This window comes from Myxocyprinus asiaticus, chromosome 12, assembly GCF_019703515.2.
Source record: "Myxocyprinus asiaticus isolate MX2 ecotype Aquarium Trade chromosome 12, UBuf_Myxa_2, whole genome shotgun sequence".
In the NCBI taxonomy this organism is placed as follows: domain Eukaryota; kingdom Metazoa; phylum Chordata; class Actinopteri; order Cypriniformes; family Catostomidae; genus Myxocyprinus; species Myxocyprinus asiaticus.
Window position 1 is genome coordinate 42,190,807 of NC_059355.1, and position 25,483 is coordinate 42,216,289.

General features: G+C 35.6%; 2 protein-coding genes across 3 annotated transcripts in view; both read right to left on the minus strand.

Annotated features, from left to right (window-relative positions):
• The window catches only part of LOC127449427 (potassium voltage-gated channel subfamily B member 1-like), a 48,303-nt gene extending 41,362 nt beyond the window's left edge, over window positions 1-6,941 (minus strand). For both annotated transcript variants that reach the window (XR_007898738.1, XM_051712839.1), the window contains exon 1: window positions 6,307-6,941. Coding sequence is in view for 1 of the 2 variants with exons in the window: in XM_051712839.1 (XP_051568799.1) it covers window positions 6,307-6,882 (576 nt within the window). In the remaining variant the exon portion in view is untranslated. The remainder of the gene's footprint in view (window positions 1-6,306) is intronic.
• A 4,999-nt stretch (window positions 6,942-11,940) lies between these two features.
• On the minus strand, window positions 11,941-22,424 carry LOC127449432 (prostacyclin synthase-like). The gene is made up of 10 exons (XM_051712846.1): window positions 22,288-22,424; window positions 21,824-21,947; window positions 21,329-21,504; window positions 20,743-20,883; window positions 20,144-20,268; window positions 18,183-18,364; window positions 15,533-15,671; window positions 15,031-15,212; window positions 13,341-13,492; window positions 11,941-13,054 (listed from the first exon to the last, which is right to left on the minus strand). Exons 1-10 carry the CDS (start codon window positions 22,359-22,361, stop codon window positions 12,910-12,912), a joined length of 1,440 nt encoding a protein of 479 aa, XP_051568806.1. The 5' UTR covers window positions 22,362-22,424; the 3' UTR covers window positions 11,941-12,909.
• Window positions 22,425-25,483: the final 3,059 nt, after the last annotated feature.

A 25,483-nucleotide genomic window follows, 5' to 3' on the forward strand; every position in this document is an offset into this window, starting at 1 on the left:
CCCTGGATTCTGTTCCATAGAACATTTTTGGAGAATGCCGATCCATTCATTCCTTAACTGTAATTGGGTCATGAAGAAAGCCAGTAAGCAAAATGCGGTAACACTTTATGATAATGTTCCATTTGTTAACATTAGTTAATGCATCAAGTATCACGAACAAACAATTAACAATACATTTGTTACAGCATTTATTAATCTTTGTTAATGTTAGTTAATAAAAATATAATGTTCATTATTAGTTCATCTTAGTTTATAGTGCATTAACTAATGTTAACATATGCAACTTTAGATTTTGAATATGTATTAATAAATGTTGAAATTAACATTAACTAAGATTAATAAATGCTGTAAAATAATTGTTCATCATTAGTTCATGTTAACTAATGTTGTTAACTAATGTTAACAGATGGAACCTTATTATAAAGTGTTCCCTAATACGCAATAGCAAGATCAAATCAGAATGGCTGAAAAGCAGCTAAATCAATGTTTTAAATTATAGCATCACGGTCTAGAATGGAATCCAGTACATATGATGTGGCGGGGCCTAAAATGAGCAGTTCATGTTTGATCACCTGCCAGTGTTTCTGAATTAAAGCAATTCTTTAAAGAGGACTGTGTTACATTTCCATCTGGGTTATGTAAAAGGCTAATATTTAATTTTAGGAAGCATTTGGTTACAGTTATTGCATCTAATGTGTAAGTGGACTTTCCCTTTTTCACACAGGGGATATGGTTATATCACCTGTTATCTTTAAACACATTTAATCCTGTGATCTTTAAAGACATTTAATATTATATAAAGGATAATGCTTAATATTATTTGATACTTTACTTTTTATTTAGAGGGTTCCCACACTTTTTGAATTTCCATGACTTATCCGTAACATTATGATTACTGGATATAGGTATTTAAAAATCATTTTGATTCAGACCGATTTGCCAATAAATAATTTAGGCCTATTTGTGAACCATTTCAATTGACAAATCAGAAATCATGATGACTTGTGAGCAATTTTTACTCCATACAATTTCTACAAAAGAAATGTCATGACTATTGAGATTTTATTAATTTTCATTCATCACAATTTTTAAATTTCGTGATAATTTCAGGTTTAATGTACTGTACTGAAAACATTGTGTATGGCAGTAAAGAAAATTAATATATCAGCATTCAGGATCAAACTTATTAATTATATAATTGCTTTTATTTATATTCCATTATTTCATCTCCTTATTGTTGCTTCCGCAGCTATAGCTTTCTCAGAACATAACTATTTAACAAAATGGTTTCTTCTCTCTTTACGCATTTGCTTTTGGATATAACTTAGGTAATCTTTACAGTGTTCTGTATTAGCACTAATTAGGCTTCTGTGAGATGCAGAAGTGTACATATTGTTTGTTATTTGTACCTGCTATAATAGTGAACCTGAGTTTCACTTAAATCATCTGAACTGCAATGGAATTGATCCCAACCCTGATCACTGAAGCGGACAAATCCCGTAGTCTTCTATTTTGGGGTCAGCTATCCTGACATGAGACACCTTCACAGGCACTAGTCAGATATCCTCATAAATGTTGCATTGATGTAACAGAAGACTTATTATCTCTACCTCTCATAAGAATTAATGCCTCTTGAACATGTTAGTAATAAAATGACAATTACTCCAACTAGAACAAGATAAAGTTATCTTTCTCACAAAAAATGGTTACCTTCAGCTGTTTGTTACATGCCATATGTGTTGTTTTCACTTTTTGAGATTTCAGAGTCATGATAATAGTCATTTGGCATTTACTTGAAACAGATCCGTGGAAATTTCGGCAAAGTATTAAGGCAAGTATCGCAAAAAAAGCTTTACAAACCATAAGGTAACTGCGTCAGAGCTACAAGGGCTTCTGGAAGGGCATTGGCTGTAGACAACCACATCCTGTAAGTGATTACTTAACATATATATATATATATATATATATATATATATATATATATATATATATACCAAATGAAAAGAGTAAATAAGACTTGTGGTTTGTGACATCTTAAAATAAGGAGATATCCACATCACAGGATGGTAAGTACTGTGGGTCTTCAATAAACTTGATGGGCTACATCAGAAATTAGATTCTTTGAAAAGAACATTTGCTAATTACTCTGTCTTGATCTGTTCATGCTTATAGGCTGACCTCACAGCACCACTGTAATTGGAATTAAGCTTGGGTGAATTGTCATTCCTTGCATCTGACAAGTATACTTAAACCAGCAGTTCTGCATCTCCTCCAGGTGCAAAATATACTGTAATATTCAGTTGTATATATACAGATACATCTCACCATGAAATTGAAGATAAATAGGCCTACTTGAAATGCTTAGATTGTGAAAGCACAACCCAGATTTAAACAGTTTAAATAGTTTAGTTGGTCCACACTGATAATCAGTATTGGGTGTAATCTAATTATAAAGTAATTAGTCACTATAATCAAAGTCAGAAAGTAGTGTAAAACATTAAATTTTAAATTCTTGTAATCAGATTGTAGTTAATGACTTTCAATTAAGTTACTTTTAAGTACATTACTTGGGTTACACATATTTCTAAATAGTTTTATTTGTGCAGAATAATTCATTTAAAACACGAATAAGTGTACATCTGTAATTTGCCTGCAAAAAGACATGCAGACATTATTTTGAATTAGTTGAGTGGAAAAACAAAACGTTTTCTGTGAAAGGTTTTAGAGAGTAACTTAAGTGTATTCATTAGTAATGTGATTACATCTTCCAGAAAGAAATCAGTAATCCAATTACAATTTTACACAAGTAATCAGTAATTGGTAGTTGATTACTTTTTTGAGTAACTTAACCTAACACTGCTGATAATGGCTTAATAAATGTGACATTGGTAGTCCATAAGTAAGTCTACGTTAATATTACATTATTCTAGCTGGGCTGTCATGTGATTAAAGGCCCGTTCACACCAACAACGATAACTATAATGATAACTACAACAGAAAAGTTTTAAAAATCATTCTAACTGTAAGAGAATAGTGGAGTCCGAGAAACGATATCATTGGGATCACTTTCAGAGTGAAGGCATAAAATTACCTCAGGTATCCAGCGCTAATGTCGACAGATTGTCTTGTCTCCTTTGAAGGTGTATGCGTTTGTTTTTCTTTTGGTTTCTTTGCGAAACATGGAACAGTAGCAAGTCATCTACATCCATTTTCTTGACTGTGACCATAACTGCAGCACGCGCTTGGAATAAGCAGAACGTTATCATCCATCGGTATGGATGCTTACATAGTTATCATTACAGTTATCGTTATAGTTATCATTCTTGGTGTGAATGGGCCTTAAGTCTTATTTGTTTGTCTCAAGTGTTGGGGTGTCATTCACAATAAACTGCAGAAGTCGAGAGTGCAAAAATGTTCCAGATTAACCTAATTCACCCTAAATGGCACTGACTCAAACTAGAGCCTGCTACATAAAGAAGAACATTTTGTCAAATATGCATTCATTGTGCGATTTAATAAATACACTTACTGCCTCTGCATTCATGTACTTTGCTAATGTTTGAACAATTGAGCCACCACTACTTTACAGTGCTTTGACCATGAGGCTTACGATGTCAATTAAATGCAAGGTCCTGAATTCAAAGCAAATTACCTCCTTCTATCTTGTAAATTCTATCGAAAGTATTCAGTAAATAGCAAGGTATTTGTGAATGCAGAAAAGTTGAAGTCTATATCTGAAATATGACCAGAGAGTAATTTGCAATGAAATGAAGGTAGACTGACATAATCTTAATGTGCGGTAGGGCCATACGGCGAAATCTGATTTGAGACAGATTTAGACACAGCTTGGTTCAAGTGAGAATGGGGGGACTGAGGAGGGGTTGAGAACAGAATGGGACACAGAGTTTCAGGGAGGATAATTAATGTGACATTTCCCTGACATTTAGCCAGAGGTGCAGTGAAGGAGTCTCAAGAAAGAGAGAGATGTATAGAGAAGGAAGAAGAACAATGTAACAAGGCCAAAAATCAAGCTTGACTCCTTGTTCAGTTCTAACTTAAACTAAACACAGAACTTATAATAATATATTTTGCGCCCAGAAAACAGTATGTATAGGTTATGCACATATGCATAAAAAGTACAATACACACAAATGTGTGTCCACTTCAGCCATGACCCACTCAAGCACATTCTAACCACTCACAAAAACTAACTTTATCCTTTTGTGAAGTCCTTCCTTTTAAAGTTATAAAGTAATCTCTCTTTTCCCTGGTAACAGGAAGAACAGTCTTGCACTGAACTGTCCCTCCCTGTCCCATGTGACCAACCACCTCACAGGTACACAAGTATGAAATTAGAACAAGTAAAATAGACAGCCAGCCCAGAAGGAGAACCAAAACTTAAGGAACAGTTTGCAGATAATCCCTGATCTTCTGATACAACTCTAACATCTACAATTTAACCGCAATACAAGATGCTGTATTGTGTAGCAAAGGTGTCCAATACAACATCAGTAAATATTACGCCTATCATTAGACATATCAGATTGCAAACAACCTACAAAGGTGTATATATGTATATACAGTATGTAATATTGGAGCAGGAGAAATTGAAATAACCCTTGTGTAAATTGTCAGCTTTACGCTAAGCTAAAATGCTATTTCTAGCCATTTTACATGCACGTTACCAGGCACAATCATATTTCTTTATCAAGAAAATTCACGTTAGTTCATAATTTCTTTTTTCCTAGTAAGACCTTTGATATTAGGGCAAAAATCATATTTTTCATAATATTTTTTGTATTGTTTTCATGTAAAAATTTCTAAAAATCCTTAAAACAAGATCAGTTTGATTTATCTTGTTTTAGAAACAACACGGCATAAGATATTTAGGTTTTTCAGAGAATGTATTTTTAACATGTGTATTGTGTCTTACTGTACTGGCAGAGTTTTTATAGTCAAAACAAGTGAAAAAATCTACCGGTGCTGAAGAAGTAATCCAAAGTATTTAGAATACGTTACTGACCTTGAGAAATCGGAATACGTTACAAATGACATTTTACAGCATGTATTCTGTAATCTGTAGTGGAATACATTTCAAAAGTAACCCTCCCAATCCTGTATATATATATATATATATATATATATATATATATATATATATATATATATATATATATATATATATACACACACACACACACACACACACACACTAACACACACACACATCTTTGTAGGTTGAATATATAATATAAATTGGTGATTCTCATGAAACCTGTCAATACAATTTCCTAGACATAATTTACCCTAAATCAATAACCAAAAGGAAACTTTACATAACTGTCATGAAAACAGTGTCACAATGTAAAAAATCTTAATGGCCGTAAAAATAGGTGTTTAATTTTATTTGAAAAATATTTCTTTTTTGTTAATTTTGAATTTGGAGTAAAACAGGACCAGGATATTTTCTTGACAGGTTTCATTCATTGTGCGACGGGTTGTTATGTCAGGTGTTGCTTCAAGAAGACTTCATTAAAATGTGGATGACAATGACCAGAAATGTGGGTCAACGAAGGAAAACACTTGTTCAGATTTGTATACTGCCCTCATGATCAATGGCGAAACATTCGTTGTTAAAGTATAACACATGGTGAACCCACGCAAGTTTGCGTCCCTATTATGACAACCAATGTAGATGTGCTAGAAAAAGTGACTTCAGTCTGAACAGGAAAAAAAATCAGAACTGACCACTTGAAACTTTGTTGAAACAGTTAAAAACAAATCAGATATCCCCTGAAGGGCCTAAATCTCAGAACTGCACCGATTATTGACCTACTGACAGACCCATGCATGTTCTGAACGTTTATACGGAAACATAACATTTTGAATTATGTGAGAAGCAATAGAGACTCACTCTGTAGTGATGGATTACACAACTGCAGCAATTTGGTTAGAGTCCAGAAGCTTGAACTGCACGTGTTACATTACCCTTTTAAGCTAATTGAGTGTAGATATGTGCTTTCAAACAGTTATGCAGAGGTTGCATTTTTTCTAGGCAGATGAAGATGTTTGAAACACAGTGTTGAACGCTGCTGAAAATGATGATGTTATACATGACCATCAAAGAGCTAAATAAATTATAATGACTGAAAAGAATCAGTCTCTTTTTCTTTCTAACTAATTCATGTTGTTTTGTCTGCCTTAAGAGCACTTTTCTAGGCCTCACAGTGCGTGTATCTGTCTGTCTGTATCTTAGCCTATTTGTCAGTCTGAAAGGATGCTATCAACATATGAAGTGAGGTATACCTTGGCTGCTACGGATGAGCCCGGCTTCTCGAGTAGGTCCCAGAGTTTCTTCCGTTTCTCTGAACAACACGTATTGTCGAACTCTTCACCCTCACAGTCCTTCAGCGTATCGGCTTCTCGTTTGAGCTCCTCATTCATTTGTTCTTTCTTTTGGTGGTACCGTGCCTGGCAACACGATTCCAAGTAGATCTCATCCACCCCCCAGTAGTCCAGTTCCTGGCTGAAGGACAGAGCGCACATTTCCTCCATCATGTGCAGCTTCCCCGTGCGATAGAAGTTCAGTATGGATGTGAACGCCCCGGGATGTCGGTCAAAAAAGTACTCATTCTCATCCAGGTTGTAGTCATCGCATACATCCATGAGGGCTTCGTGGGTTTTGCAGTCTCGTAACTTCCCCAGTCGAGTGCGCGGAAGTCGGTCCAAGGTTCTCCACAGGACCTCATGCGGCAGACCCCCAATGTTCAGCTTGACACGCCGGTAGCACGACATACTCCGGATTATATCCACAGGCTCCGGGGGAAGAGAGGTTGTTGACCGGGAGCCAACTTTACTCATTCCTGCAGATGGTTTATCCATTTTGTTTGGTTGAAATCATGCATAGATTATCCTATGAATTTGTCCATGGGACTGACGGTTTCCAGTTGTTTTCTGAAATGTTTCATTCTATTCGAGCTGTCAAAGATAAGGGAAATGAAAAGGGTGTTTCTTCAGCACTGAGAATATCTTGGAAATTAAATCTCTTTAAAACATTTTCACACTCTCGCTAGTTAAAAGTGACATTGAAAATTCCCTCCACAGTGTCATATCCAGCACATCTCAAATTCTGCTTTTTTTTGTTTAATTGCAATTTTGTGGTGGAAATGACAGTTATGGAAATTACATGTTTTTGAAACAAAATGACCATATCCTTTGTCTTGCTAAGGCTAATTTCATAACTAACATTTTATGTATCCTCAATCCACAATTGAATTTTCACACTTTTTGCATAAATTGGCAAAATTACATCTTGATTGAAAATTACACGCAATAAAAATATGGGAGGGTTATGGGAGGGGATGAAGTGTCCCACTTTGACAAAACAAATGTCCCACTTTACCAGTATTGCCTGAACAAAGCAGTGATTTGGTCAAAAGAGGGTCTTCAAAGGTTCTTCCTCCCAGCATTTAGTATTTCTTAATTTTTGCATTTGAGGTAGGAGACATCCTAAACTTTCTATAAAGGTATAATTTCAGATTATATGGCATTTGGATGACAATTAAAAGTGCTAGGAAAAGTAATATTTCCAAAAGTGTCCCACTTTACCTATATTCAATCTGCACTTACTTTGGGAGAAAACAAAATTGTTTGGTGTGGTGGAAATGACACTACAACTGTGCGACAGTTGTAATCTTTGAATAATTGATAGAAATCATGTTCACATAATACATATTGAAATGGTTCATGTTTATTTCACTCTTTGTTCGGATTATCATAGCTTTAAACATGTAATAATTGGTATTTTTATATTGGATTTTCATAGTTTAGTATTGAAAGTTTGGATCTGAGACAAGGCTAGAACCATCAAATATATATGTAAAAGACATTTCAAAATTAGTACCAAATATAAATGAAGAAGGCATGGTAAAAAAATAAAAAAAATAAAATAAATAAGTACTATGTCAGTTTTAATGTGACTAGTTTTAATAAAAATCCATCCCTGGAAAATAAAGAAGTTGAAGAAACACCCAAAAACGAGCATTGCTCTGTTAAGTGCTCCATTAGGTCTTATTTAAGACAAGTAAATAAAAGCCACTTACAAGTACTCACAGGCATATTGCAAGTCGGGCTGCTAAGAGCTCGGAAAGTCGCTGTCCACTCAGAGGGTGCTGAATCCTCTGCCGCTCACCAGTAAAACCCAGATTCGCCTCTATTATCTCTCAAAAGAGAACAAAAGAACATTTGAAGTCAAATGTATCAGAACGTATGACATCCACCTGTAATACTAATTCTGAGTACGAAATAGGCTGACAATTTTTGTCAACATCATTTTCTCAGCAGCCAAGCTGTTCAAAAGCTCCCCATATCCCTGTTGCTATGAGCAGTGGATTAAAAGAGTCCATCAACTATTCCCTAAGAGTCTAAAAGGTTAGATATTGAATTTCCATACCTTGTAACTAAAGTGTTAAGTGTAACGTCGGCTGGAGCCCGCCCGTACAGCTGCAACAACACACCAGCGTGTTCCATGCACACACAGGAGGAAAATATGATGACACGAGCATTACACATTTAGATTTAGCCAATATTATAATGCGAGGCTAATTAAAATGGGTTTTTAATGAGCACCGCACGTCTTTCCCAGGATAAAATGGCATTAACTGCATCAGACAGTCATTATTGACATAAACGTGTCAATGCAGCTATGCCATGATTTCATTGATAGAAACCTTTTACACTTGACGTAAACAAGTGACTCGAAATACGCACCGCAAATTGACTGTAACCATTTGAAAACGGCATAAAACATCATAATGTACTAACATGGACATTAAATCAGATTTAAACACTGTAGGAGTGGCATTCGGGTTATAGACCCTGCATCATGCATTACAAATAATAATAATAATAATAATAATAATAATAATAATAATAATAATAATAATAATAATAATGGAAACACACCACAAACAACATTATAACCCTACTGCAAAAGAATTCCTTTATAAAAGTGAAATGCACAAATGTAATATTATTCAGAAACAGCTTATAGCACATCAGCACATCATATTACACTTTTCCAGTCAGGTTATAGGCAGAATTTTTCAATAAAGATCAGTAATCACCATAAACATCTGGTAATCATAAAAATATTGGGTCGATATATAAAGCTGCAACAAATACATACCTGAATGTTTGACAAATAATTGCTGACAACAGTGTGAACTTAAGTATTTAAATGCGGGAAAATGCATGAAGCCATTATACAGGAGCTTTTTCCTCGTCTCCATACATTGGACAAACATACGGTTTTCATTTCATGGAAAAAGATCAACAAGTCTTGTGGTGAATTCACACTGATATCTAACGTGAAGACGAACGCGACAGCTGCTTGCCTTGCAGATGGCTGGCTCTCCATAGTCTTAACGCGCAATGGCAGAGAGGCGGCGCGTTTAACCCTTGCCATCCGAAACCAAGAGGCTCTAAGAGCCGTTCTTTCTGTGTCGCTTCACCAGTAACATCTGTGAAAATGGCGCCTTAAGAGCGAGCAGTGGAGAAAACTAGACACTGAGGACATGTCAGCTTGTTGGAGGAGTGCTCAAGCCATCAGTCCCCGCTTGAATATGAGTTTTTGATTTAATATTCTACCAGGATGAAGCATAGTAGCAGTGCAAAGCTGCTCACATTTCTTGATCTCCAGTGACCACATTTCAATAGGCCTTATATTGAATTTCAGCTGTTGGTTCAAATAGATAAACCCGAATAAGTTAGCAGAACTCAAAAGTTTGAGGTAATCAGTTACATACATTTTTTTATGTTAATACATTTCAAGTTTAAGTAAGCAGAACTGTCAGGTTTTGATTTTGTACTACTTATGCATGTTGAGTTTTTTCTTAACTTGAAAAATTGAGTGAGCTAACTCATGCATTTTAATGGTACTTAACTTTAAATTTAAATTAACCAGGCTCAACTTAAATACAGCTGAAGTCAGAAGTTTACTTACGCTTAGGTTGAAGTCATTAAAACTAATTTTTTAACCACTCCACAGATTTAATATTAGCAAACTATAGTTTTATCAAGTCTTTTAGGACATCTGTTGACACAAGTAATTTTTCCAACAATTGTTTACAGACAGATTGTTTCACTTTTAATTGACTATATCACAATTCCAGTGGGTCAGAAGTTTACATACACTAAGTTAACTGTGCCTTTAAGCAGCTTGGAAAATTCCAGAAAATTAATCCAAGCCTTTAGACAATTAGCCAATTAGCTTCTGATAGGAGGTGTACTGAATTGGAGGTGTACCTGTGGATGTATTTTAAGGCCTACCTTGAAACTCAGTGCCTCTGCTTGACATCATGGGGAAATCAAAACAAATCAGCCAAGACCTCAGAATAAAAATTGTGGACCTCCACAAGTCTGGTTCATCCTTGGGAGCAATTTCCAAATGCCTGAAGGTACCACGTTCATCTGTACAAACAACAGTATGCAGGTATAAACACCATGGGACCATGCAGCCATCATACTGCTCAGGAAGGAGATGCATTCTGTCTCCTAGAGATGAGTGAAGTTTGGTGCAAAAAGTGCAAATAAATCCCAGAACAACAGAAAAGGACCTTGTGAAGATGCTGGAGGAAACAGGTATACAAGTATCTATATCCACAGTAAAACGAGTCCTATATCGACATAACCTGAAAAGCTGCTCAGCAAGAAAGAAGCCACTGCTCCAAAATTGGCATAAAAAGTGCACATGGGGACAAAGATGTTTTTGGAGAAATGTCCTCTGGCCTAATGAAACAAAAATTGAACTGCTTGGCCATAGTGACCATAATTATGTTTGGAGGAAAAAGGGTGAGGCTTGAAAGCTGAAGAACATCATCCCAACAGTGAAGCATGGGGGTGGCAGCATCATGTTGTGGGGGTGCTTTGCTGCAGGAGGGACTGGTGCACTTCACAAAATAGATGGTATCATGAGGAGGGAATATTATTTGGATATATTGAAGCAACATCTCAAGACATCAGCCAGAAAGTTAAAGCTCGGTCGCAAATGGGTCTTCCAAATGGACAATGCATTCCTCCAAAGTTGTGGCAAAATGGCTTAAGGATAACAAAGTCAAGGTAATAGAGTGACCATCACAAAGACCTAACCTCAGTCCAATAGAAAATTTGTGGGCAGAACTGAAAAGGCTTGTGTGAGCAAGGAGGCTCAAACCTGACTCAGTTATACCAGTTTTGTCTGGAGGAATGGACCAAAATTCCAGCAACTTATTTTGAGAAGCTTGTGGAAGGCTACCCAAAACGTTTGTCCCAAGTTAAACAATTTAAAGGCAATGCTACCAAATACTAACAAAGTGAATGTAAACTTGATGAAATAAATAATTCTCTCTACTATTATTCTGACATTTCACATTCTTAAAATAAAGTTGTGATCCTAACTAACCTAAGTCAGGGAATGTTTTCTACGATTAAATGTCAGGAACTGTGAAAAACTGAGTTTAAATATATTTAGACAGATACTAAGGAGTTTGTAAACTTCTGACTTCAACTGTAGGTTAAGTAGAAAGTACCCTGCTAGCTATTACAAGCTAGAACAAACTAATACCGTGAATGTTAGCATGCTGATACATTAGTACTGCAGTTGCTCATCATGTACAGAAACTCTTCTAAACAACACAACAAAACATTAAACACTAACAAGTATCTCCCTTTACATTCATCTTGCACAAAGACACACTATATAACACTTCATTTTAGCTTGTACTCTCCCTGTGGAGTGCCATGCAAAGTATGCTGGGAAATAAAAATCCCCTTCCCAGTTTCAGTTAAATTTAAGTTCCTGTAAATTTAAAGAGACAAGTTCATTAAACTCAAAACATTAAACAATTCAGGTAATTAAAAGGTGTAAGTTTTGTGAACTCAAAAGAAAGAGAAAGTTCTAAATTCTCATCAAGGTTAATTTATTTGAACTAATTTGTATGATTTAATTTTTCCCTACTCAAAACAATGAATTATTTTGAGCATTAGGGTTTACAGTAGGGGAAAAAAGGGGTAACAGATTAAACCTTGTGCCATTTTTTAGATTGACTATACACTCTACAGTATATGTTTGAGGTCCTATAAAGACCCGATGATGCATGTGTAAAAATAAGAATAGTAACTTCAGAATGAATTTCTTTTTTTCCATTTATATTATTTTACTGTTACTCTGAGCTAATCAAAACCAAGTAGACAGGTACTATATCATCAAATCTTTAACCCTCTATTATTACAACATATGCATGCACTTTTCAGAAAGGTGACTATTAATCAATACAGTGACTTGCTTCTGTCTGGCAACAAAACATTGTAGAAAAATCTAGTAAACAAATCTAAATAGACAGTTGTCAGGAGTGTACTTCCAGAGTGTGTATGCCAGTCAGAGATTGTTATCATGTTAAAATTCATTGCATTTATTTATGTTTTTTACCTGGTATCTCTGAGAGTCTAAACAAGTAATGTTTTTTTGTTTTTCTGGGAAACATATGAAGCATGTATCAAGCTGGAATTCTGTTGACAATCTATTCTCATTAGATCAGTGAAAGTCATTTCGTTTTTTGACATATTAAAGGGACCTTTGGGTCAATTAGACCTCAAACCAAACATTAAAAAAGCTGACAAGAAGTAAAGAAAACTGTGCTATTTCTCTTTTAATATCTCTTTTGCATATTATCAGAAAAGCAAACCTAAACTACTATTAGATTGTGAGAGACAATAAACTACAAAACATAAAAAAATTCAATAGTTATATTGCAATAAATAACCAAGATATTTAACATTTTAAAAACAATATATACATAAGACATTTGTTGAAAACCAAAATTTGTTATTGTTATCTGTACAGTTCTAATCAGATTTGGCATGCTATTGCTGTCAAGTCCTTCTTCTATAACGGATCTCTAGATCTTCCCTTGGTTGTAACATGCCAAAGCCGTATCCGCTGGTGTCTACCAATGGCACAGTCACATTCTTGTCACACAGTTCCAGGTCAAATCGAGTCAAGACCATGAATACAAACCTATAAGGACAAAAAATGTAGAAACAAATTTAAAATGTATATATTATAGCTCATTTTGTCCCCAAAACCTTGCCTTGCAAACACAGCATGCCAGTGTCTCATATTTATCTACAGTAAGTTAATGTCTCTTATTTAACTACTGTAACACTATATTCATTATTACCAGAGAAATAGAAGCATAAATTGCCATTGGTAAATCTGGAAGTAATAGGACCAGGATCGTAAGAACTTATACAGTATGTAACAGTATGCAACATTAGTGCTGACAGAATGGTGGTATACTAACTCTTTAATTGCACTAACTGCAAAATGGCGTCCTGGACACATGTTGCCTTTTGTCCCCCAGGGCATGGTGGGATACTTCACCCTTACTCCTTCCTTAATGAAGTCTTTCATCTCTGTCCCATCTGCATTGAGGAAGCGGTCAAACTTGAACTTCTAAAACATCAAAAGAATACAAACAGGATTAGTCATACCATTCACATGACTTCCATTTTTTATTTTGATTATCATGCCATTGAGTAAAAAGTTAATGCATCCAAATTATATTTACAGTATCTGATGACACATCTGATTGTCATCTTTAAATGCACCGTCTGCTGAAAAACTGATAAATGATACGTTCATGTGATATGTTGATGAGACATGTCTAATATTTGCTTGCTGTTCAGGAACAACATCTTGCTCTGCTGTTAATCAACTATTAATCAGTGCACTTGATTTGGAAGCTCGGGTCGTTAGTTTAGTTAAAACTGCCATTATACAGCACTATGGCATGCAATGTCAGCATTTTTACCGACAGTGAAAGTGGTGAGAAACTCTGCCCCCTCCCCCATTTACAGTACTGTCTTTGTGTCAATGACAGCAGTTGAATGGCTAATCCCAGATATCTCACTAGATTAGCCCTTTGACCTGTGCAGAGTTTAATCCAAGGTGGATAACAATGGTTGACACCAATGAAATTCAAGATGAGGTTTAGATAACACCTTTGCATAATATTTATAAGTGAGCTGTATTATAAATAAATGTACTTAGCAATGCATTATCTGCTAATATGAAAAACCATCTTAGTGTGTTGCATGATAACAAGCGCATTGTGGCAATTTACACTGTTACTATAAAGATTGCTTGAACAAATTTCTTATTTGCTTACGATTCAGTTACATGTCAAACTAAGTTAAAAAACTTGAACTCAATGTCACTGTACTAAATGTCCTAATGGAAACACAAAACATGCTGGATTTGTAAACACCACTTGATTAGTCTGCTATCAGTAATTTTAAAAAGTCAAGCAGAGCAAAAGAACAAACAACATTCAAATTCCCTTAAGTTAAATTAACCAAGAATTGCATCATTATATATTGCAGTGTAAGTGTTTGAGTCTATTCCATTTGAATTCCACCTATATAGGATAAACTGAAAATCAATGAACATTTAAAATCCATCTACATTAAAAATTCTTTAGGTAATTAAATTATTTCTCCTCCAAGCAAATCTGTCCTCTTAAGGCCAAATCAAACTCTACTCATGCACGTGAACGGAGGCAGTTAAAGCTAGTATTTTGTTCCAAAATGCTATTAATAACACAACGCAAGTATGTGTTGTCACAAAGGGTGCTATAGCGGTCACTAGTGTGAATTTTCCATTACTACGGTGAGTTCTCCCTTGCAAGCCAACTACTGTCATGGCAGAGAAACAGTTTGAGAAGAATATTGGAGACCAAGTTAAAGTCAATATGTATAGCAACTAACCTGAATAATAACACATCTAGTTAAATGACAAAGACTTTTGAAAGCAACTCTATCACCCCCTTGAGTACTGAGATTTGTTAAGGCCACAGTAACGCAAGAAGCCCATTAAGCATGTCCTCCAGACCTTGCATTGGCAATGTGTTGGCCAAGTGCTCGCATTTGCATACACATATTGCTTAAAGTATGTTTCTGGACTCAAGAAGGCACTGTAATCTGAAATTGTACCTCTGGCTCTTGGTGGATCTGTGGGTCCATTTGAGGGCTGAGGAAGGGGAATACACACAATCGGTCGCCTCGTCTGAGCTGGTATTCTTGCCTGTTGTTTAAACGAACCTTCATGTCTTGCACCACTTCTCTAGTCATGAGAGCAGCTGCAGTAAGACGCAGTGTCTCACTAAGAACACTATCTGCAAAAACGGTTCAATTGTTTGAGATTTTCAAGTGATATTGAACATAAAAAGGGTCACATAACTGTAAATTCAGTAATGAGCTCAATAAATCTCCTGTAATCAATGGCAGAAATAATTTAATAGTGGGCATATGTAGAGTTTCTATAAGTAATTGGTTTGAAGATCATGCTTGTTCCTGTAGCCTAAAACATTTAAATATCTTTGATGTTACACTTTCAGCAGAAATCAACCTACAAATATCTTACAGGACTTATACTTATAGGACATGGAAAAAATTACACACTTCAGCATTAAATCATCTCACTAATGTGACCTACCAAAGACTGGTGTGTGTTTCTCTCTCTCTTCCAGGGGGAGGTGCTGTACATCTCTGATTTCCTCTCTTACTGAACTCAGAGCTTCAGGGTGGGTGAGCATGAAGCCTAGTACCCAGAACGCCGCTGGGCCAGCGTTTCCCTGGGGACATATGAAAATTATATTTAATTTCCTGGAAAGCAACGCACTGATAGAGTGACCAGTCAGCTGTCAGAGATTCAAAGTCACAATGACATGTTTATGAAATTTCAACTAAACATACAGCAGTATCTAACCTACAACATATTGTTTCTCAGAGTCTAAGAAACAAGCAGTTTTATATATTTACAATGCAGTCAGTGTGAAACAGTTGAACCGGTCATACAGCAATTGCTACGGGTTCAAGGGTGAATCCTCACTGACAGAGGGGGCCATTGAGAGGTGAAGACTGAGACAGACTGTTAGGTGCATATGTCTATCAAAAAAACCTGCTGACACTATGACAAAGCATCTAGACATTTTTCCTACAAAAGGAAATCACCATGTACTCATCATGACAGTATCTTGAAAACTACCTGTTACAAAAACCTGTCTCATAGAATCATGTTACAACCTTCATTCTTGCAAAATGATTTTTACATAGCTTGTTGTGTCACAGCAGTTTCCAGGTTAAATAAAAACTAGAGGCGCTACAACAACTATGACTTGTTTTCACTTTCGCACGTCACGAGTAACGTTGCAGATTATCAATTCATAAACACTTACTTTCTGCCCTGTTCCTCGCACAATGCTTTCTTATGACATCAAAACACTTTTAATATAGTATATGAATTGTAAGACGATACATATTAACATTTGCATTACATAAACCAGCTACATTTACAAGCTTGTTTGAACGTGACCAAATTGCGTGCTGCGGTAGCTGAATTGATATAGCGGGATACGAGTCCTGAAGAGCACGTGAGTTGACACGTGAGCCGAAACTATCATAGAAGAACCACAAAATGACATGGTTGCTTTAACAACTGCAACAATGTAGTTCCATGACCATCCCATATGGCATCACATTTTGAAATTGCATTACACTTTACTTTTATACGAGTGTATGGCAAGCTATGACAAAACATTGAATAAATAATGGTCTATTCCACCTTACCCCTTCTTTAGCTTTTCCTTTAAGCTATTAGTTTTAGATTAAGGGGATTAAGCATGACAATTCTATTGGTTTAGATGTATGAAGAAACTAGAGTGGTGCTTGCCCATGCAAAACTCGCTGTCACAATGCTAGGCTGTTTTGGGTGGTTGCCAGAAAGTCAATATATATGGGGTTTCTTGGGTGTTCTTTGTAGTTGCCAGGGCATTGCTGCAGCAGGCTATGTGGTTGCTTGGGTGTTCTGGAAGGGTTTACTGGCCCAAACCAAAAATGTTGACGCCCAAATCTCTACTGTATGTTATTCTGGTCCCTATATGCCCTTCCTTTGATGTACGTTTATGGAAAAAATGTTTTTCCGTTTGCCGGAAATCTAAGGTCTGATTGCTTCAAAATGAAACAGCGCACCTCTCCTCAATAAGCTGCAGGATTTTAGGTATTATTCATGTCTGTAGCATAAATGGTGCAATACGAGCTATGTGCCAAAGTGTAATACTCTGGCTTAAGGGTCTGTTCAAAAAGCGAACAAAGAAAAAAAAAACTGAGATCTCTCTCATTTGTTCTTAGTTATACTGCCCTCATGTGGTAAATTGGAGCACTGTTGCATATTGGCTCTGGAAATGTAAATCTAAACTGAAAATGGAAAAGGAAGACATTATTAATTTTTGTTATCCCTCATGGTGTTTGTTTGCATGTTTTAGATGTGATTGTGTTGAAGAGCTTGATTGTGGTACCTCTAATATGTGCACAATAGTTAATCCTTTAGAATTCATTTTAAATTCTATAGAAAATAAAACACCTCCTGCATAATCCTTTTGATTATGGTGGAAATCACTCTGTACATTCTGTGCATCAGTCTCAGGTGTGCTTTGGGCAGCTTGTCAGCTTCTTTTGTTCATGCAATCTGTAAGTGGCAGGTACTCAATCGAATCACAAGCTCGTGCATTCCAGAGCTGACTGGCTCTTTTGTTTACAGTAACACAGTGAGTACAAACAGCCAATCCCTATGGCAACTTCAAGGTATTAATGTGTCATTCGAACATCTAGCACTAGATCTGAGTGATTAAATATATGACATCCAAAGAAAGAAATTCTTTAAGCAATAGTTCACCCTCATGTTGTTCCAGCCCTGTTTTATTGTCTTTCTTCCATGAAACACAACAGGAGATTTTCTTTTCCATTGAAGGAAAGTGAATGGTGATTTATAGTGTCAGTCTCCAAAAAAGGACACAAAAGCATCATAGAAGTATCATGAAAATAGTCCATAACACTTTTGCACTATATTCCAAGTCTGATTTTTTATTTTTGGGTGAACTATTTCTTGAATTCTCTCTGTTGCCTTTTTTTTTTTTTTTTTCACTTTTTAGTGAAAAATATGGGACATTGGGAGGGATGTTTAATGTAGTAGAAAGTCCTCTTAGAACACTTTTGCAATGCATTGACTGTGCATATATGTTGTGCAAGGATAAAGTGAGAGAGACAAAGAGAGAGAGAGAGAGAGAGAGAGAGAGAGAGAGACTTACCTGTGTGAGCCATAGTTGGAGTAGCATTGCTCTTCTCTGAGTCTCAGCATCTAGGCCTTCCACCTGAAGGTGCTGTATGAAACTCTGCAACCATGACTGTTGTTTATCCTTTCTGTCCAAACATGACGGAGTTAACAGTTCCCACAGCTTTTCACGTGCTGAATTTGCAACTTTGTTCTCCTCTAATGAATGCATGCAAAACAGACACAAAGATTAGTTATAGAGAGGTCCCAGTACATCATTTGAACACTTTGCAAACTGAACATTTAATTAAAAGAGGTTTGTTAGGATTTAAATGATAAAACCAATAGAAGGTTGTTTCTTCAACTTCGGGCACTTTTAGCTCTGTGAATTCCAGAGAGTCTCCTTAAAACATTTTTCACACTGGTTTATTTAATTTGTCTACTAACAATGTCCAACAGTGTATGCACATGCATCAGAGGAGATTTTTTCATTTTGGTTATTTTTCTCTAAAAAGTCCCACCACAGTGTCATTTCCACCACATCTAAAATTCCGTATTGTGTTTAATAGAATTGCATGGTGGAAATGAAAGCAATTACATTTTCAGCATTTTTGGAATAAAAAACGGCAGGCTCCTTTGACTTGCTATTAATGCTAATTTCATAGCTAACATGTGATGTATCCTTAATACACATGATTAAATAATGTTTTCACACTTTTTGCATAATTTCCAAATAAATTGATAGAAAAATAATTTCCACACAATAAATATTGAAATGGTCTATGCTTATTTCACTCTTTTTTTATTATCATAGTTTTACACATATAATAATTTGTATTGTTATAATGGATTGTCATAGTCTACTATTGAAAGTCTGGGTTTGGGACAAGGCTAAAATAATAAAATATATACACAAAAGGCATCTGAAAAGTACCAAAAATATAATTTATAAAACAGTTTTAAGGTTATCTTCATATGACAAAAAGAAAAAAGTTTAAATCTGTTAGTTTGAATAAAATCATCCCCTAGAAAATGACCAAAGTTGAAGAAACACCTAAATACTGTATACTGTTCAAAATGAAGACAAAGCACCTGGCAACGTTCTTGTTGTCATACTGGTTGTCCATAGTTAATGTAATGAACTACACCTGTGGTTCAGATTGAGTGGAACTGACTTTCTACATCCACTAAAAATGAATGGCCTTGGGGCCATTTGATTAAAAGTAATTGCAAAAATGGTTAAGAAAAATGATTCCTTACATTTATATAGTGCTTTTCTAGGCACTCAAAGTGCTTTACAGAGTATATGGGGAAACTCTTCTACCACCACCAATGTGCAGCATCCACCTGGATGATGCGACAGCAGCCATAGTGCACCAATACACCCACCACACACTAGCTATTGGTGGAGAGCCAATTCAGGGATGGGGATTATTATGAGGCCATGATAGATAAAAGCCATTGGGGGGGGGAATTTGGCCAGGACACATGGGTTATACCCCTACTCTTTACGAGAAGTGCCCTGGGATTTTTATTGACCACAGAGAGTCAAGACCTTGGTTTAACATCTCATCCAAAAGACAGTGCTTTTTTACAGTATAGTGTCCCCGTCAATATACTGGGGCATAAGGACCCACACAGACCAAAGGGTAAGCACCTGCTGCTAGCCTCCCTAATACCACATCCAACAGCAACTTTAGTTTTCCCAAGGAGGTCTCCCATCCAGGTACTGGACTGGCTCAACCCTGCTTAGCTTTAGTGGGCAACCAGGCAAGAGCTGCAGGGTTATATGGCTGCTTGGTCTAATGTTTTGTTTATAATACATTTAAATTCGTACTTTTTTTATTCATTCTTAAATTCATAAATTGTTTTCATTATTTTTTTGGGGCCACTGAATAAATAACTATTAAAATCCAGGACAATTACATTCACATAGACAAAACAACAATTAACCTTATTTTTGACTTAGCTGTCAGGTTTCTAATGAACCAGCATTACCTTTGTTTGTGCTACGTCTTGCCAGTTTAGGCAAAAGCTTGTCAAATCGACGAAACTCCTTATAAATTTTTGTGAGCTCTGCACTGTCATACTTCTCTGTGCCAAACACAGTGAGATAGCCAGCCCTGCAGAGACAGAGAGAGATAGACAGAGTGATAAGTATGAGGATATATACAGTACAACAGCAGGAGCATAACTAAACGAGCCTGGAAAATTACCAAATTTGTCAGTTGGCTTTGATATTATCTAACTTCCTATCAGTTGGCCTTAATCACTTATTTGGGTTTTTCCTTACTGTTATAATCTGTACTAGATTTTCAAAGTTTAATTAATTGCAGGGCAATATCACAAACATATTTTACTGCATGACCAGAGGACATACATGAGAACACCAGGCTGCACCTAATGGAGGCATAACTATTATTCTTATAAGGACAAAAGTGTGTATGGATGTGTGTGGCTGAATTATAATTATTGTGCCAGCTTTTGGGTGGGACAGCCTTTTCTAGATGGGTACAAGTGGAATGCTGTAATCAATACAATAGTCTTTATGCATTTAAATGGGGTTAGTAGTATGTAGATTTCAGAGGTAGTCATACTTGAAGAGCAAGCTGTAACAAAAATGGAAGAGTCCTTCTTTTTTCCATTTATTCAGGCCTATTTCTGAAGAGGTCATGAGCAAGTGAATGTTGTTTTTCATTGAGCTGCAGAGCTGGATCAGACCAGTTCCCTGGAAATGCCTAGTCAAACACACACATCATATTTCAGCCTTGTTATTATCAAAGGATCTATATTTAGCTTTGTTTTATATTTTGTATGTTCTGATATAATAGCAAATTCTTAAAATGATGGTGATTCAAATTCAGATTGACTACAAAGCCATTTTCAACATCCACAATGAATTAAACTATTCACAATGAGGCTTAAAATCTCTGCTGAAAAAAAATAAATAAATAAATAAAAAATCTTAAACCAGTCTTAGCCATTTTATTGTTCTTCGCCGGCATGTTTGCTGGTTTTAGAGTGGTTTTGGGCACAGCTAAACCAGCTGAAGACCAGTGAGGTCAAGTTGGGATACCAATAAGGCCAGCATAACCAGCTATTAAGACCAGCAAACCATCTTAGGCTGGTTTAAGATGTTACTGTTTTAAGTAGGGCTTATAAGGCCACATCTGAAACACCTACATTTCTACTCTCCTCCTCTCTGATGCTGGGTTGTGATTGGGCAGATGCAGATTGAAGATTCTCTTCATTAGAAGCTGACTGTAGGCAGTCATGTCAAGGGAGACTGTATCTGACAGGACAGCATCATAGCAGTTTGAGTCCAGAAGAACAGTGATGTAGTGTCCGGCCGCACACACCTGGTTTACATTGGTCTGGTTAGTGCTCAAAATAATCAAAGGTTTCCAGATAAATGTCATTAGAGGCTATCAGCGCAAAGTTATTGTTCTTGGGAACTCGGAAGCTGTTCTTTCTATCATAAAATTGTGAATTGGTGACCAGTTATATGGTGACATGTTATAGGCCTACACCTCACTTATACATTAATATACAAATAATCTTGATGTTGAAATAACGTACGTAATATTTGTCAAGTAGCCAGCTAATTAGCATTCCCATTATGACAAATTATCAATATAGTGCTGTTGTTATTATTACTATGAACCGAAAATAACTTACTGTAAAAATGTCTCCGTGTTTCTGCTTCATCCGTGTTAAAAATTTAGCACTGTCTTTTCCAAACTCAAGTGCATGACCAAGCCACGGGATTATTCCATTATCAAGAGGAGGTTCATTTCTTCGTCTGAAAAATAAATAAATAAATAAATAAATAAATAAATATATAATACTACTACTACTACTAATAATAATAAAATAAATAAAAATAAATAGAATAAAAATTATATTAAATGAATGAATGAATGAATGAATGAATGAATGAATTAATTAATTAATAATAAAGACGTTTTAATTCAATACAAATTAATTCGGAAGTGTAAGAATTGTTAGGGGCCGTTCAAAAGTATAACTTTATTTTAATGCAAGAACGCGTTCTGTCTGAATGGCCCCTTAGGGAATACTATACGCACAAATTTAATTTACAGGTAAATTAGTGCTGTCTGTCAGACAAGCCATAGACTTACCTCACACGCCTTGTGTACACAAATAACAGGGTGAGTCCAAGAAGAAGAAGAAGAAGAAAAGCAGTCCATAACATGATGATCGCTGAGTGATCAAATACTCTAGTTTCGAGCAGTTAAATACCCCACTGATACGAAAAGTAACATACGTCAGAGCTGATTATGAAATTCACGGCTACTAAGTGGAACATGGGCGGGCATGTCATAGGTTAAGTCATATTCAGGCAATGACATCCAGCTTGACTGTTTCTCTGTTCAGTTATAGAAACAACCTGAGAGTTAGTCATGATGACTTGCAGTGATAAAGCATATCAATAAAGCGGATTAAACCTTGCCAAATTTAATTTGCAAAATAAAATTTGCAGAATCAATGAAACTCAAATATATATGATGTATTGTAAGGATCAAAACAAGCAATTATCAATTCATTATTTATGCCATGATCAATGTAAATGCTTCTTGCTGCAACCCCCCCAATGTTCAAGCCAAATCTATGCCCTTGATTGTATGTTATATATATATATATATATATATATATATATATATATATATATATATATATATATATATATATATATATATATGCTTGTGGTTTCACCACAAAAAAAATTCTGTAATTGCACTGCATTGTGAATAAAGTAATAACATGTGAATTAAAGTATTACATTAGTTATTAACATTTGCTTGTTCGTTGTAGGCATGCAGCTACAAGATGCATAGTAATACAAATATTTGAAGAAAGAAATGCTAAACTATATGAAAGGCTGTAAAATGCAGAAGTAAAGCATATCTCGCAACGTTTCTAACAACATCTCCAGCAAATGAGTCATTTGAACACCCCCACATACAGTACAACAGTGCTACCCACAAACAGACATACTTCCTTTAAATTTTTCTTACTCAAAAGGTACACTGACTTGGACTGTTTACAAATATTTTCTTAAATGTGTTATTGTATCCCTGGAAAATTCTTTGGCATGAATCATGTTGTCTCTTGAATGATCGTTTAATTGCTCAAGCATTTTAGGAGATTAGGGTGTGTGTTTGTGTTTGTGTGCAGTATCATGTTCTACATTTCCGGTGACAATGTGCAAGTCATTTTAGATGTGCTTCCTAATTGACAGATGGGGCATTTTACTGATTCAACTGATCATCACTGGCCTACAGTATGTGAGAGAAGGCTAATCATTGTTGCATTATGACTATGTAGGCCTATTAAGATACATTCACTAAAGCTGTTTTTCAGTTAATATTTGATAAACATTTGAATCCCCTGATAGTAAATTGTTACTTCTGATTAAAGCCAATCACATTTAGAATATAAAATGCTTTGTATATAGGCTTAAAGCTAATTTACATAGCCTATTAACAATCAAAATGAACAAACAAATAAACAAGTGTTATTAATATAACTTAAATCAATGTAACAAAAAAGTAAAAAAAAATAAAAATAAATAAAAATAAAACCTGCAGTTCTAATTATAACATAAGAAAAAAACTGCCTTTACCCTGATTGTCTAGCCTGCATGTGTATATCGCACTTATATTTTGGCTCAAGCATCAGACTGAATTCTTTGCCAGGAGTATCCTATTTCCAGCAAAGCTCAATGTCAGAAGGCAGCTGAAGAAATAAGTTTTTATGCAAGCTAGCTGTGCACTGAAATGCATTGAAGTTGGTTGAAAGAAAGGCTGACTAGAGTTAATTGATGACATGTTCAAAGGCATGAAACATTCCACAAGGTGGAGACCTAGTCACACTGACGTTGAGCTTCTCACATTACAGATGCAAGTGCTGCTGCTTATTAATTTCTAAAAATAAACAAATTGTAAATTTGTGAATTGTTTATTTAAATGCAATGTGTTTATATTGCTATGCAGTGTTTCTTTTCTTTTTTTTTTTTTTTATTGTTTAAAAAAGTGTGATTTCCCTATTCAAATTGTATTCTAGTTTTATGAAATTATGTTACGTAGCATAAAGACAAAAAAGGAAAAGAAATGCGTGGCCATTCCTCAACTTCTATTACCCTCTGTTTATGCTGGCAGATTATTTTAAAAGTCATTTAATTTGTTATTTTAAATATTAGAAATTCCAAGCCCTGTAAGAAAAGTAGGTAACAGAACAAATAAATCTTCATTCAAATATACAATACTACTTTAACTGCAGTAAAACATGCAAATGTATGCTTATAAAATGGATTTCCACCAATGGAGGGGTGTTGACCGAGTATTGCTCAATATTTCACACTTAATTCTATGCCTTTTCTCAACATGCCTGCCAGACAGTTCTGATAAGCTTTATAACTTTGATTTGCTCTAAATGATTAGGACCAGCCCATGCAACAATGGGTTGCGATATCTCCTGGCCTCAGCAGTTCAAAGGCTATCCAAGCTAACGAGGCATTATGCATGGTGGTGCACTAATCGATGTGACAAAAGCATCGTTGAACTGCCTTGATCTCTATTAAGACAAAAAAATATTTCACTTTGAATAAGCAGAAGAGAGCTGAAATCACGGCACAACTCATAATATTAACCATCTCAATGGTGTCTGTTCGAAATTAAGACAAAAATTTTGGACACTTTCTGGTTGTCAAACTTAGAAGAACATTTCTATTGTTGATGTGATGAACTACACCTTTAGTTACTTTGCTAGGGCATGTGTGTGAACTTTTTGGGAACCGACTTGTAAACTAAATGTACACTAAAATTATGTTGGGATCAGTTATTAAAAAGCAGGTAATGCAAAAATGGCTGGAATAGTGAGGGTAGTTCTGCAAAGCTCTAGCATAATTTGTTTGCAGACGTCATTTGGTTTGATATTTCGTAATCTATGAAATTCATAAACTTTTATAGTATTGGTGTTCAAATACATTTTGGGGCCACTGTATCTGTCTAAAAGATTAAACTAAACAACATCAGTAATTAGTATCGCTCTCGGATGTGCCATTTGGTACACTTGTCACAGCAGGTCCTTTTCTGAATTTTGAGACAGGTTTCAAGAGTACTGACAGAACTGCCAACGGTGTTTTAATGGACCGTTGGGCCACGTTGGATGAGGAATTGTACTGATGCCCAGCAGTGGTGGGAATTCGAATAGGCTACTGACAAACTGAACCTAACACAAATGCCTTTAAATCAAAAGTCAAACATATCCTCTGAAAACATTCTCTCAGCAAAATGATGATAGACTTTGTACGCT

Bases quoted from the DNA above. Each gene is read 5' to 3' on its own strand.
- LOC127449432 (XM_051712846.1), bottom strand. From the start codon at position 22,361: ATGTTATGGACTGCTTTTCTTCTTCTTCTTCTTCTTGGACTCACCCTG. The intron at 20,269-20,742 runs GTATGACTACCT...CTGTCTCTGCAG, and splicing joins TGTTACAGCTTGCTCTTCAA to GGCTGGCTATCTCACTGTGT. The intron at 13,493-15,030 runs GTACAATTTCAG...TTGATGTTTTAG, and splicing joins AGATCCACCAAGAGCCAGAG to AAGTTCAAGTTTGACCGCTT.